Source organism: Hemicordylus capensis, chromosome 3 (assembly GCF_027244095.1).
Source record: "Hemicordylus capensis ecotype Gifberg chromosome 3, rHemCap1.1.pri, whole genome shotgun sequence".
Classification (NCBI taxonomy): Eukaryota; Metazoa; Chordata; class Lepidosauria; order Squamata; family Cordylidae; genus Hemicordylus; species Hemicordylus capensis.
This window is the reverse complement of record NC_069659.1, coordinates 152,143,416-152,159,324: the sequence shown is the minus strand read 5'-3', so window position 1 is coordinate 152,159,324 and position 15,909 is coordinate 152,143,416. Positions and strand designations below refer to the sequence as shown.

The 15,909-nt window shown below is 46.0% G+C and overlaps 1 protein-coding gene across 2 annotated transcripts in view; it reads right to left on the bottom strand.

Moving 5' to 3' along the window:
* The window catches only part of NDFIP2 (Nedd4 family interacting protein 2), a 71,971-nt gene extending 57,368 nt beyond the window's left edge, over positions 1–14,603 (bottom strand). The window contains exon 1 of one of the 2 annotated variants that reach the window (XM_053306017.1): positions 14,303–14,603. In XM_053306017.1, the coding sequence (XP_053161992.1) occupies positions 14,303–14,344 (42 nt within the window). In that variant the 5' untranslated portion in view covers positions 14,345–14,603. The remainder of the gene's footprint in view (positions 1–14,302) is intronic. The other variant, XM_053306019.1, reaches the window with a different exon arrangement.
* Between the last annotated feature and the right edge of the window lie 1,306 nt (positions 14,604–15,909).

Genomic DNA, 15,909 nt, shown 5'->3' with positions numbered 1-15,909 from the left:
ATCACCTCAGAAGCAACAACAGGTGCATACATCTCTGGAAGTAGGCTGACTGACAGAGGTAGGGGCCCCTGCATTGCCCCCATTGATCCGGGCCCTCTCTGTAACTGGAGAGGACACCAATATACAAGGCATGGGTCCAAGAACTCTCCTTGACAGTAGCCTCCTCTCCGACACCTTTACCACGCTAACCTCTCCAGATAGCTTGAGTGCTTGAGGGTGGTCATAGGGACCTAAACTCATCCTGCAGAGATTCCTTGCTAGGGAGGACCAACATCCATAGAGATGGGTACCCAGGAACTTTTAAGTGCTCCATCTGCTATCTCCCTTCAGGACTTATACTTGCCACATCAATCCTGTGCAGATCCGTTGACATGGCAGGATCCCCTCAGACAGCCTCTACTTTACAGCTCTACACAAAGACACCAAGTAGACCAGTGTAGAGTCGGCCTTTTATCGTGGAAGGTTGCTGGGTGCGATTCCTGTCACAGACCCCTCTTTCAAAGACTATCTCACTTGCCACGATATTATTCTGATCCATGAATTCTGGACAACCGGGGAGTTATTACTCAATGGATTTCACTCATATACAGTTGGAGCTGTACCTGGGGCAGGCCATGGCAGATGCAAAGGCGGCCTGGGTGTGCTTGTGGCTACGTCTCTATGAGCATCCTCGAAACTGCTTCCATCACTCAAGCAAAATGCTGTGGCAGTTTTGATTCAACTCAGCCACTGCAAACTGTTGATATTTAATATTTCTCTCCCTCCACAATGGGGCTGAACTTGAAAACTACACAGCAGACCTCCTCCTCTCCATTCTTAATGCATATGCGGTGATGGGTGGCGATTTAAGCACTAGGCTGGGTCCTGATGACCGCACTTTATACACTCAACAGAGGACTTATCCACCCAGACCTGAGGCAGACAGGTTCCCTCTTACCCACCTTTCAAAGGACCAAAGGTCAAATTATGCGGGTCTCTGCCTAATGACCACCAGACTTAACCTCTTCATTTTGAACGGCTCATTTGAAAATGACCATCCTGCTGAGTTCACCTATCTAGCCGGCTCCAGAATGAGCCTGATCCATTACTTTATCACCTCAGGGAACCTGTTTTCTCTGGTGGAAAGATTTGAGGTTACCCCCAAATTTGACAGTGATCATCTCCCAATGTTGCTCCTTTTAAAGCCTTTCATTCATCAGTCCCACACGGAAACCATTATAATCCCCCCCCATATCCTTGGCGGTAGGAGCATATTGCCATGCTAAATGGTCTCTGGATCAAGCGCTAAGTGGGTTACCTGACTCTGACCACCTGCAGTGTATTCAAGCATCACTACTAATGACCCTACTTGTGCGCCTTTGGAGTCCTACAATGCCCTAGTCCAGGAATTACAGCAGCTCCTCTCTTGTAAGAACTGTGAACCACATGTACAGTGTCAGCAGGCCTCCAAGCAGTGGTGTGAGAAGGACTTAGTTAACACCAAAAAAAGCCCTTGCCACTACCTATCAAGTCTATAAATCTAGTTCTGGACTGTTGGCCGCATGGAATCTCCTTCACTAGAAAAGACAGTACAAACCTCTGCTGGTTCGTGAGAAAAGGGATGCTACGAAAGATGCCTGAATGGGTCTCATTCAGGCTGTTAGATACAAAGATACTGCCATGTTTGGGCATCTTACAAAGCACTCTCCCAGCTATGGTCCAAACTACTTGGATTGTCACATTCACCCAGGGATCTGGGAGAAATACTTTCATGACCTATACAAAGACCCTGCGTCTCCCCGGGCTTCAGTGTCAACTTCAGAGATCCACAGTCTAGTTTGCCCAATTAAGACCAGGGAAGGCTCTAGGGGAGGGCCTTATTCCACCTGGGGCCGTTAAAAATAATCTAGAATGTTGGGCCCCTATCCTAGCATCGCTCTTCACTTATATTGACATGAATGGCCAAATTCCCAAGGACTGGTGGATAGCGATCCATGTTCCTATATTTAAAAAGGGCAAGAAGGATGACCCTGCCAATTACAGACCCATCAGTTTGCTCAATACCACTAGTAAACTTTATGCAAGATACCTGTACAGGAAACTTAGGGATTGGCTGGGAACAGGAATATCTTCTTGCTGAGGAACAAGCGGGCTTCAGGGAAGGGTGCTCCACTATAGATCAGTGCCTAGTTCTATAGCACCTCATTGGGAAATACTCCTCCTGCAGGGTGCCCTCTCTTCATGCCGCCTTCATTGATTTCAAGGCAGCATTCAATTCCATCTCACATGTCAAACTATGGGAGAAGCTGGAAGCCTCCTCTATTGACCGGTGCCTGCTATATCTTCTTCACACCCTGCATATAGTCACATCACTCAAGGTGAGATGTAGCCCCCAAGGCCACCTCACAAGAGCTGTTACAACTCAGAAGGGTATCAAACAAGGATGCATTTTGGCCCCACTCTTCTTCAACTTCTACATTAACTCCATGGTGGGCCAGTTCAGCAACCCAGATTTCCACCCTCCAAAGCTCGCTAGGAAACACATTGCCATCTTGTTATATGTGGGTGATGCAGCCATCCTCTCAAGGACTCCCACTGGCCTTAGAAGAGCACTGAGGGCCCTGATGCTGCACTGCAGGGAGAACTCACTGGAAATCAACTATCACAAAACTAAAATTATGGCCTTCGCCAGGAGGCCCAAAATTCACTCTTGGTGGATTGAAGGGCATAGAATCGAGCAAGTTGCAAACTTCAAATACTTGGGAGTAGTTTTTCATTCTGGCGGCTCTAGTAAAGCTCATGGGGAACACGTGGCTTTAAATGCCCAGAGAAGCTCCTATGCCCTTCTCAAATTCCTGCAGACAAGAGGAGGCCATTATGTGCTCATAGCTCTTGAACTGTTCACAGCCTAGTCACTAGCTCAGCTCCTCTATGGTGCTCAAATGGGCCCCTTCCCCAACATTTTACCTCTGGAACTCATACAATCTAAATTCCTGTGGGCAGTGTCCAAGGATCGAGATGTGTCTCCAATGCCATTGCGCCTGAAGACAGGCCTGATCAAGCAAGCTGGAGGATAGGGTGTGGATGGCCATCTTCTGTTATTGGCTCAGACTATTCTTTTGCTCATGTGGTCTTGCCCCCACAATCCTACACGATGATTACCAATCTAGCTGGATTTGGACAGTTAAAACAAAAAAAGCTACCTGACCCTTTCCCCCTTGACTTTGCTCAGCATGGACTATGACCAGGCAAAAGCAACCATCAAGTAGCACATTATAGACATTGAGTGCCAAACCGATCTCAGCAGGGTCCCAAAATGTCATGTCAGTGATGGGCTTAGATATTCTGCTTCTCTAGCAGAATACCTCACCAAACTGCAGGTTCCAAAGCACAGAAGGGCATTCACTTTAGCTCGCGGTCAAGGCCTCCCTTCAGCAGTGCTAGAAGGCTATTATAGAAGGACCCCATTTGCAGAGTGACTATGCCCCGTGGCCTAGGGCAGATCCAAACTACTGAGCATGTTCTCCTCTACTGGAGAGAACAGTCATGCCTCCCTCATCCTTCCACTGCTAAGCAAGTATCCAGGTCGTCCAAGCCAATTCTACAGCTCCTTGATACTCTCTGACTTTAAGCCTTCCATCACATACAGTGTCACCAGGTGCTGTGCGGCTGCGATAAGCATTTGTCAGCAGATGATAGGCAGTGATTCCCATTAGGCTTAATCTGACCCTACAATGCTAACGTGCCTACCTTTTTAACTGTTCCTTATAACCTTTAATCTGGCTGTTTTCCAGTTTTATTACACAGGCTTTTATATGCCTGAGTAATAATACATGTCTTCTCATGTCTTTTAACCTTTTTACATGCATTATAACGCCCCCATCCCTTTTTATGACTTTCAGGCATTTTTATGACTTTTACTATTTCTCAGGCTTTAGGCCCTCATGCTTTCGGTGTATTATCTACTATTTTTAGTCCTTTTAGTATTAATATGTACAGTTTTATATGTAATCACTTTTTATCTATTCTCACTTTTAACATGTAATCACCCTTATACTTTATGCTGGCCTATGACTGTAATAAAGATTGTTTGGTTGATTGTAAGTCTAGTACTTTTTTAATGTCTGTGCTCATGCTCACCAAGTAGATTGTGTTGCATCTCCTGCTCTCTTTCACACTACAGGGCAGATGTAGATTGAGGAGAGGAATGCAAATAATCACTGCAGGACCTGGTGATGATATATGATTGCCTATGTTCATGTATTGCACATGTTTAATTACGAGGGAAACTACACAAGGGGTGACAAACTACTCTAGAACAAGAGGCTCACGAGTGCTGAATCTTGTAGTTGCTCTTTCACAGAAAATAGACATGCTGCTTATTTACTATTCTTTGTAGGTAAACTACTTTAAGAACTTTGAAAAGTGGTACATAAATACTCATAGTATTTCAGCACCGACCTATAGTCAAAACAGAACTCAGAAACCATCTAGTTCAACCAATGTGACAAAGGCAACAATGCAGTTAACTCCTTGCCACGGGCAAGTGAAGTATGTCTCAAATCTCAATTCCCTGCTGAGATTACTGAAGTCGATTAAGGCTAACAATCAATAAGATATATCAGTGTTGTGCAAATTGTTTTAAGAACAAATAAACAGACAAATGAGAAGGTGAGACCATTAAATCTAAATAAAGAGTTCTTTGCTATTAAAAATATGGCTGGGATTGAGTTGCCTAGTAAAGGAGAAGGAAAGGGTAAAAGAAGATAGGATACAACAATGAAATGATATCACCTGGAAGTGTAATATGATAACAAGAATACAGAAGAGATTAGGAATGCAGAAGTACTTCTAATTTCTAGATATAGTGTGACACATAGGGGGTGCAGTGCGGGAAGCTAATGCTCCTTTCACAATTTAGGCCAAAAAACTGTGCGTTTCTGTGAAAGTGTATCCATGCAGAATAACCACACCTAGCCAAAAAGTGTTACCTACACTCAAAAGATAGGCCAGCGAACACAGTGGCAGGTTCCTCAGATAGTTTTGCTGATAGACAGAGAAGACTAGTACCACTTTGTTAACTAGCTCCTGTATAATCCAGAACAAAATTAAAAACAAACATTATCAGAAACTCCTAAATACGTGTTAGGATAAGAAAAGTTTACCTTAGTATAGTTAGTAAAACTCATATACTATGACAGAATTTCTTTTACATTTTTTTGATTCTGTCACAGGAAGTGAAATACTGAAATTGTTAAAGAGGTGCTGAGACTCTTGGAATTCTAAGTACCTACAATTTCTTTTTAACAACAGAGTTCAGGAACATTCAAGGCAAAACGGGGGGGGGGGGGAGAACAACTTTGAACTGTAGATGTGGATACTTTATCACCGACTTAAGTCCTTTTGGGTTAGCCTCACTCTATAATGTGGCATCTGCTCTGGAACAACTTTTCTCCATTTATTTAAATTGTATAATAAATATTTTCCCCCTTGGAGGATGCTTTTGAAGTCATTTTTGTTTTCAGTTCCTTAAATTATTAGTGAATTCCATCCCCTTCAGTTATATCAGCATCAACTTTTAAGTGCCAAACCTGCAAAAGGCAAAATATACATTTCCAACTGCTTATATTCACCCTGTTTTGGGATTATTTTAATGAAAAGCAGTATAGAAATACAACAAATAAATAAAATCACTCACTTGAGATTCTTCTAACTGTGCAGAAGTCTTAAGAAAGCAGTTGATAAATCCATAGCAGTGCCTGGTTGATGCAGTTCACGAGAGTTTATCCTGTTTTGTTTTTAAGTATTGCATTTATGAACAAAAAACCTGTAACTTTCAATTCATAATGAATGGATTATGTGCCTGTACAGGAACCTAGCTCCTCATGATGCCCCCTCTGCCCTGCACATGCTCCATGCTTCTGTTATTTTCGGCAGTTGGGGTGTCCTCTAACTTAAGTTTCTTGCAGACTGCCATCTGTTGACAATCTTTTAGTGTCTCCGTAAGGTAAGTATGTTTGTTTTAAGCTACTGTTGCGGGGAGGTTAGTGTGGGTCTTATGAATACAACGGATCACTACCAGATCATCAGTTACAGGATCTGTTGCATTCATAATGAATGGGTGATTAGCCAGCTTCCCAAATGGTGGTGGGCACAGTAGCCCCTGAAGCTATGGCAGTACCCTTGTCCCAAAGCTTGCTTCCTTTGTCAATCATAGGTTAATGGTGTAATGCTTTATGTTTGGTTGCTAAAATGACCATGTAGTAGCTTTACAGATATCAGCCACTGATATTCCTGACAGATGAGCTGCAGAAGATGCATAAACCCTTGTGGAATGAGCCCGAATGTTACATGGGAGATCCTTTCCTTGTTGCTTATATGCCTACACAATCAGTTATACTAACCATCGGCCAAGCCTTTGTCTTGATATTGGCTGCATTTTGGCTTTTCCTTTGTATGCAATAAATAATCTATCTGTTTCTCTAATGTCTTGTGACTTCCAGATAATACAGCAATGTGCGCCTTACATCCAAGGAATGCAGAGCCACTTCTAAAGGCATTTTTCGGTTTTGAAAGAAGGTAGATAGCATTATATCTTCATTTAAATGGTATTCCATTAGTACTTTAGGTTGGAATTGTAGATCCATGTGCATTACTACTTTATGTGGATAAAACAGAGTGTATGGCCTGTCTGCTCTCAGCACAGTCAGTTCACTCACACACCTTGCAGTAGTAATTGCAATTAAGAATACTGTTTTCAAAGTTTTCAATTACAAAGATGCATCTTTCAACGGTCCAAATGGGTACTCTGTTAGTGGTGACAATACTAGCGATAAACTACATTATTCCAATTTTTTAAAATTAGTGGATACAAGTTGTATAGTCCCTTTAAGAACTTCTCACAAACTGGGTGGGATAATACTGTTGCACAATCCCATTCCCTGTGTTCTGAAGAAATAGCTGCCAAATGTACCTTGACACACACATTTGCCAACCCCTTTATTTTTAAGGATGTCATATAAAGCAAGACTTGTCTTAATATGGCTTTTCTAGGGAAACATCCAAGTTGTTTTTCTTACACCTTGAATCTTTTCCATGGACGATCCAGGGTGGTGTCTGCATGCTGATGCATTCGCCCAGTGGCCTCCATTCTGAGTACAGCGCATGGGTTGCCATCTATGGTCTCTGGCGTCTCCCTTTGTGGGTGCAGCCTGGCCGCCTGCTCCTCGGCCGCCAAGCAAGGCAGTGTGTCCAAACAGTCATTGAGAAGGCGCCATGCCAACTCTTGCCTTGTCTCCTCGTGGGTTCTGTTGTGCCCCAGGCCTCCCAGGGAGAGGGAGAGGGAGAGGGGCCCCGAGGCTTCGCCCATTCTGTCAGGCGCTAGGACAGTAGAGGCATGGGTGAGAGGCGCAGCGGCTTCACCCAGCCTGGCATGCGCATGTGAGAGGTTTGCGTGGGTGAGAGGCTCCGAGGCTTCGCCCAACCCTCTGGTTACATTGCTTGTGGGGAGGTTGCCAGCCCCCCGGTGGCACCTGGAACCATCCCCATTGGTGCCATGCCCATTGCCTGTGTTCTGGCCCGCGGGGGGGGGGGATCCGCCTGCGGCCTTGGCAGCATCGCGCTTGTGGGGAGAGGTGGCGGGTTTACAGGACTCACGGCTTCCTGAACCGAGGCCCCCACAGGGCCGCTGGTTGGAGTGGGGTGAGTTATGCCCCCCTCCGTGTTAGGCCAGGCGCGCGTTGCCCCATCACTGGTCCCCGGCGCAGAGCTGAGGGCTGGGGCAGAAAACAGTGCGTTGTGCTCCAGATGCGCTTCTGAGTAGCTGCTCCCCACCGGCCAGCTGATCGGCCCACTGCCGAGGGTCAGGGAGGAGTGAGTTGCTGCGGTGCCAAAGGGCTGAGCCAGAGTCTGATCTCCAGTCATTGCTGCAGCCGCCACCGCGGCAGGAGCTGAGCCCGCGGGGGGAGCGGTGTCCCCACCAGCCAAGAGCCCACACGGCCAGGCAACTGCCTCCCTTGAGAGGGGCAAGGTCGGAGGATCTGGAGTTACTAGGTCCACGCCTTCTCCAGGAGATCCGCTGGCCACATGCGCCCCCATCTCCAGAGTGGGCGGAATCAGGGGGAGCCAGGAGGAGCGGAGCTTCGCTCCCTACTGCCTGCCCGCCGGCCATGTGCGTCCCAGGATTCCTGGGCTGCTGCAGAGAATCGCTGCAGACAGCCTGGATGAGAATCCTTTCGCTTTGCCTCAGAGCAGGGGATGAGGTGTCTTGCTTTCCCTTGTCCCCTTTTTGTTGAGGGGGCTTCTTTCTTTTCCCTTTGCTATGTGGGTCAGGTGAATGATGGCGATGCCACTTAGCGGTCTTTTTCTTAGCCGCTTTACTTCTCTCCCCGCCCCCCACCATGCTCTCGGACAAGGAACCAGCTAGGGTGTCCCCAGCCTGCAAAAGGTCCATCCCCAGGGACAAGAAAGGAGAAAAGACTCACCAAAGACAGATGTATCTAGAAGATAGAGTTGGGCAGGAGCCCAGGTGTATGTCTGATCAGGAGCATAGACCGGAAGGAACTGAGGGAACACACCTGAGCATGCTGGGAGAAGGGGACGGACCTGTGACACCTGAAAGACCTGAGACTTCCTGTCTATCGGGAGCAAATGAGTGGAAGATAACCCTGTGTAAGCCGTGACCTCCTACTTCAAGGGAGAAAACATTTGTTGCTTACTAGGATGGACACTCAGGCTAAGTGGTGGGCACCCAAGGCTGGCAGAGAGGCACTCAGCTGTTCAGCAGGCATGGAGAGGCTGTCATCGTGCATTTCTGCTTCCCATGATATTCTCTAAGATACTAGAGATGGTTCATCACTGCAGCAAACATCATTGAAAACCTTGTGATTTTTCCATTTATGTATGCATTTTTGAAATAGGCAGGCAGAGCTGCCCTTGTAACTTTAGAATGCGTTTGTTCTCCACTTTTGTAGCTGGTCTCTGCTTTACCTGTGGCTTATATAGATTTATTTACTTTGACATGTATAACCTGTGCATCCTCCAAGAAACCCAGAGTGGTGCACATGGTGGCATTTATCCTCTCAACAGCCCTATGAGGAAGGTTATGCTGAAAGGTGACTGTCCCAGAGTCACCCAGTGAGTTTCATGGCTGAATGGGGATTTGAATCTCAATTTCCCCAGTCTAGTCCAGCACACTAACCACTGTACCACTCTGACTCAAAATTCTTCTTGTTATTTATTTATTATTAGTATTTATTTTTGAAATAATCAGGCAGACAGAGCTGCCCTGGTGACTTCAGAATGTCTCCACAGAAGCAGCCTTTTGTAGCTGGTCTGTGCTTACTTGTGACTTGCACAATTCTTTTCATGTGTGGGGGCGCTTGTGTTTTGATCCTGCTGTGTTACAGACAAATCTAAACACTACTGTAGCTCTGTTAAGCACTATAAAGCAACTGAGGCTTTCCATATTTCTCTGAATCTGTTTTGATTTCTCCGATTTTGTATTTCTCTGTATTTTGATTCCACAGCTACAAATCAGCACTTTGCCAGTTATTGCTAAGGCACCCGCCTAGTCCTCCTCTTCTGCAGCTGCCCACAATTGGCTCCGTCTCTCACTACCTGTGGCTCCATCCATCATCTGCCCTGCCTAAGGAGAGCCAGTGTGGTGTAGTGGTTAGAGTGCTGGACTAGGACCGAGGAGACCCAAGTTCAAATCCCCATTCAGCCATGAAACTAGCTGGGTGACTCTGGGCCAGTCACTTCTCTCTCAGCCTAACCTACTTCACAGGATTGTATGTAGAGAGAAACTGAAGTATGTAGTACACCGCTCTGGGCTCCTTGGAGGAAGAGCGGGATATAAATGTATAATAATAATAATTATTATTATTATCTATATATATATTTCTCCTGGGTGTGCCCAGGAGAAATGCGTCCCGGCAGCCCAGCTGATTGGCTGGGCTGCTGGGGCGCCTGATTGGTCCTGGCGCACCCAGGAGAATGGCGGCAGCGGCCATGGCCGGAGAGCCAGGTGAGCCCGGCTGCGGAGGCGCGGCGGCGGGCCTGGCCGGGCCCGGCCGCGGAGGGGCGGCGGCGGCACCCCCGGGCCCGGCAGCGGCGGCGGCACCCCCGGGCCCGGCCGCAGAGGTAAGGCGGCAGGCCCGGCCGCAGTGCAGGCGGTGGTGGGCCCGGCCGCACTAGAGGCACAGATGCTCTGTGCCCGGGCCCACTAGTTATTATTATTATTCCCCCATCAAAGTCCTAAGAACCACAAGCCATCATTGCACTAACGCATCACTCAGCTACACGTCAGATTTACTACAGTCCCTTTGCTTGCTCCATTCTTTAATGCAGGCCTGTACAACCTAAGACCCAGGGGCCAGATCCAGCCCGTGGAGCCTTTTTGCTAGCCTGCAGGTAAGAATATTCTGCAGCAACAGCAGGAGCCAAGAAGAGCTCTGGGCCTGGCCTGTCCTGCTCACGAGAAGCAATAGCTCAATGCAGCTAGCCACCTGAAACCCCTGCCCTCTTTCCCCTCACCTTCTCCCACCCCCAACCCTCTGCTCCCTCACTTGCATTAATATTTTTAATAATTTTAATGTAATTAATGTGCTGAAAATGGACCTCGGCCCCTGCACACCAAGTCATGGTTAGTTCCAGCCCACTGGGACATTTGAGTAGAAAAGCAGTATATAAATTCTTGTAATAGCAGTTGTGCACCACTGCTTTAGGGGTATTACAATGCTCAAGTAGGTGGGTGAAAATCCAGCTAATAAATTGTCAGGCAGTAGAAATATGATTATATGACTTAACAGGATAACATATGGACAGAGCACTCAAGCAGTGGTTCTCAGAAGCTAGACAACTGCACTTTTCCCCTCTTCAATATAGAACACCTGGTTTGTTCTGGTAAGGGGAGAGAACATGAGAATACTTCCTTTTCAGGCACTAAATAGATATTCTGGCCCAATATAGCCATGGAGGCTGGCACAATGTTTTGAACAATGTAAGTGACAGCAAGGGGAGGGATCAGGATTTCTTAGGCAGCAAGACACAGCATCAAACACTAATTGCACCACTGCAATTTAATCTAATCTGTAAGATCAGAACGTTAGTACACTTATGGAGCAGCAAGCTTTTGTAAATGCATCACAACTTAGTTCCAAGAAAAGCACGTTGAGGATTAGGGCAAAAATATACTAGCTATTTCCAAACGACACCTTGAGAATGTATGCTGTTCGAGAACTACAGTACTTTCCAGTGACCCAGTAGAGACTTCCCAAACAACTACTTATTGCCTTTAGCCACATACCTCCCCAGTGCAAAAAAATCACAATAATTCTAAAGTCTAGATACTAACCTTCAGACAGACACATTTAAGTAGTTATAAATTCTGAATAAGGGGATTGTTGAATTATATAGATGTAATATCTCCTACCCCCTTATCAACTACCCTAGGTTCTCTCACTGTATGTACCGTGTTTCCCCGAAAATAAGACAGTGGCTTATATTAATTTTAGCCCAAAAAAATGCACTAGGGCAATTAGCCGTACATCAGAAATTACTGCTAGGTCTTACTTTCGGGGTAGGTCTTACTTTCGGGGAAACAGGGTACCAATAGAGTATACAAACTTATTTTTAAAACACAGAATCAAATCAGTCCAATTTTTAAAACTTGAAATCAATTTATCAACTATATATATTTTAAATAACCAAGTTTAACATGAAGTCTGAACTTAATGGAAATTTATTATCTCTAATACAGAATGTTTACCCTCTTGTGAAAGGTTGCTTCCTTTGAAAGAACGAACTGCGGGCAACCTGTCAGTCATTATACAGCACCACAGTCCATGTCCTTGATACTGGGGACCTGGAACTGCCAACTCACCACAGGTATCATCCACCAATACATCTGAGTGATTTTTTACTCACGTTATTCTTTGTAACTATCTGATCTTTAAAAAATGGCTGAGTCTGTCTTCAACTTAAGTTTTATATATTATATATAATTAATCTATCAAAGAACAAGGGCATTTACTTTCCATTTCATGATCTGTCCAGTATCTTCTTTAAGTGGGGTGGGGTATTTTAAAGGAAGCCCTTCATGGATAAAAAAGCAGAATGTGGCAAATATATAAGCAGTGACTGACAAATAGAGCAAGGATGTAGTGGTACAGTGAGAGCGCAGTCTTAACAGAATTTCTCAACTAACTGCACTGGTGCAATAGGGAAGCAACAATTTTTGACACCCTCTCCTTCCACCAGAAGCCCTCTGTGTATATTTCAAAGTTGTTTTGTTTCATATGAGAGCATCTTGTGCATGTTTATTACCCTCTATCAATGGAGGAACTGTTCAAAGTGGTGCAGGACACATATACCTATTTTTAATCCAATGCTTGTTGAAAACTCTGTAAGTCTTAATACAAACTCCCATTAAACCCCAGACAACTTGTCTATCCTTCACACACATACCCCACCCCCAGTGTTTGACATGTCTCATTAAACTTTTATGCAGTGCCTTTTTAAGACAATGTATTTTAAAGTTTTTAAGACAATGTATTTTAAGAGTATTGCTCCAGGCCAAGAGGTAAGTAGGTAGATAGGGGTGGGTGTGTGGCAAATGGCTTAATTATTATCACAGAGACCAATCAGCACTCTGTACAGCCAACTTCTCCTGAAAACAGGAAAAAAATCAGTTGCTCCTGAACTGGATCTTCTGAAACAGATTGTACATCTGGCTGAAAAGGAATAAGAACAGATCCACAGTGGACTCACCCCAACTATATACACCTATACACACCCCGAGATACAATATACTCACCCTCCCATGAATCTACAGTATATCAAAGTCTTCTATTTGATATACTATACATGAGGAATGCAATTTAGAGGAATGCAGCATAATCACTTCAGCAATCTGTCTTCACTGAACTTTGTTCCAGAGATAAGCACACAGAAAGGAAATATGACACACGTCACGGGCATGGGGAAATTATCACACTCTCTTTCTGCATTGCCCGAAGTGTTGACTGCAAGCCAGATTCCTTTTCTCCATTTTTTATAACTAAACTCGTGTCCAGTTAAAAATATGGTAAAGTTCCATGGGGTGTGTGTGTTAATAAGTCAACCCCCTTCCTTCTCACTCACCAAACACACACACAAACACGCAGCAGCAGTGAGGGTGATGAGTTCATTTTAAGCATTACTCAATATCAAAAATGTCAGTCACTTGAGTAAGCAAGCAAGCAAGCAAGCAAGGATCAAGCTAAGTGCTCTATGGTTATTTCCTTAAGCTATGTAAGCATCCAGTCCTTAGAGGCACCTGTGATGTAACTACAGCTGCCCTTAGCTGAATCAAGAACCTACAGATTCCCAGCACAAGCAAATGCTATTATGTGCTCACAGGAGAGCTTCACTAGGAGCGAAAAGAAATGTTTGAGAACACATGAGATTTACTCTTTCTGTACAGAAAACAGTGGGTTGGGAGAAATTTTATGAAGGATCTGTCTTAGGCATTTTTTGATACATAGCAATTCAGATGTGTGTGCTGAAGTCCTCCTCAAAATGTTTTATGACCAGCCATATTTCCGGAGACACATACATCTATGGATCCGGTAGAAGAAGAAAATATATTTTTTAAAAAATGAGTAATATAATAACCATGTCCAAAGTACAAGTTGCCAAAAGCCTTTTAAGAGAATTCTATTTAAAAATTAATGACTTTTAAAAAAACAAAAAACTTCAAGCTGCTCTTTAGGTGGCTTCTAAAAACCACCACGATCATTCGCAGTAAAGTGATCCAAATAAAAACACCATCACAACGTTGGAATATCCCTCATTACAAAATATAAATGCTCCACTATATAGAAACATGTCCCTAATTTCAGAGCCACAGCGTTTTACATGACGGTAGTGCACCTCCAGGAAGACTATTCCATGAAGACTAGTAGTACAGAGAGAGATATTACTTAGACGAAAGCAGTAGATCGCTCGCCTCTAGCGATCTGAGGACAGGATTATCACAGCGAGTAGGACACGTTAGGCCAGCAGCCCGACACCACTCCTCCTCCTCGCCTTCGTAGGTCCATTGTTACATAAAACACCGGCGCTTTCCATCTGCACCCAGGCCTCCATTCCCGTGGAAGGCCCGAGTCGCGCCAATGCCACCGAGGGGAGGCTGGGAGACACCGTCGGGGCGCCCTCCCTTCTCCTCCTTGCCCTTCGTCAACTCGGCGGCAGGGAGGCCTCGGCAACTCGGGGCCTGCGCTGCGCCCTGCCTGCCGTCCCCCGTCCCGCTGCCCCGCCGAGGGGCTCCGTTCGCACTCACCACTTGGTACCGACTGGCCGGCTGGTGATGGTGATGCTCCATCTCGGCGGCGGCAGCAACAACAACAACAACAGCCGCCGACTCCGGCCTGGTGGCCTCCCCGCCGCCCTCCCTCAGCTCGGTGGTCTCTCGCTGCCTTCTTCCTCGCAACCGCCTCAGTCGCTCCTTCCTCTGCCTTCTTCTTTCCTTTCTTCCTCACTCGGAGAGCCTCCGCTCCTCCCTCCCTCCCTCCCTCCCTCCCCGCGCCGCCGCCGCCTCCTCCTCTTCCTCCTCCAGGCCGCCTCCGGCGAGCAAGTGGACGGGAAGAGAAATGACAGAGCAAAGATTCTGAGGCGGGGCTGGCTCTGGGCGGATCCCAGGACGACGGTTTTAACACACCGTTTGCCACACACCTGGGTGGCCCGCCCTTTGGAAAGGTCTCTCTCGTCAGCATATTACTGGGCGATCCCAAGGCCAGTGGCCGCCTGTGCGCTCACCGGGGAGCAAGTCCCAATGAACTTGTTTTTCCGCGGCTCAGGCTTTGACTGCGATGTTATGTCCCTAGTTTCTTTGTCAATGTCTCTCCCGTCTTTTTACTTCTTTCCCTTTGCAACTGTCACCTAATCTTTAGGGGGTTCGGTGGGCTGCACCATTTTAAGATGCGACTGAGCATGGTAGGATACTCGAAGAAAGAAGTGCTGGGCTGAAAAATAACTTCTGATTTAGAGATGTATATGCATCTCAAAGGCACAAATCCTAATAGTTCAAAGTCTGTTACATAGGGACATAGGAAGTTGCCATATACTGAGTCAGACCATGGGTCTATCTAGCTCAGTATTGTCTACACCAGTGTTTCTCAACCACCGGTCTGTGGACCAGTGCCTGTCCGCGAAGCGTTGGGTACCGGTCTATGAGGCATCACTAATAAAAAATACCCCCACCCCAAAAAAACCAATTTTGGGCCGGAGGGGGCCACTGGGGGCTCTCCAGAGCTCATTTCCAGGCAGCCCTTGCTGCTGGATAACATTCATTTCACTTTCTCAAAATGAACATTATCCAGAGCGAGGACTGCCTGGAAATGAGCTCCGGAGAGCTGCCCACAATTTTTTTGGGGGGGGTGCCTGGGGGTGGAGGCGAGGGGGGCAACCCCCTTACTAACGGCTGGTCCAGGAAACTGTGCATGAATAATATACCGGTCCATGACTCCAAAAACGTTGAGAAGCACTGGTCTACACAGACTAGCAGCAGCTTCTCCAAGGTTGCAGGCAGGAATCTCTCTCAGCCCTATCCTGGAGAAATTATGGAAATAGGACAAATTATGGAAATAGCCGTCGGACGTAACCCCCCCCCCCATATTACCTGATGTGCCTTGTAATCCCCCACCCCCAAGTTACAGTACTACCTGCATATACCTCATAACCCTGTGGGTTTCCAAATCCTTGTGTGTAAATCTTTGTAGATATATCATGTACAAACAACCACTTTGTATATAATTGTGCTTTGGAAACGTACTGTATGCTTTGGTAGTTTGTTGGTTCAATAAAAAAATCTTGTCTTATTAAAAAAATAATAATCTTGTCCTATCTTGGAGAAGCCAGGGAGGGAAACTTGGATCTTCTGCTCTTCCC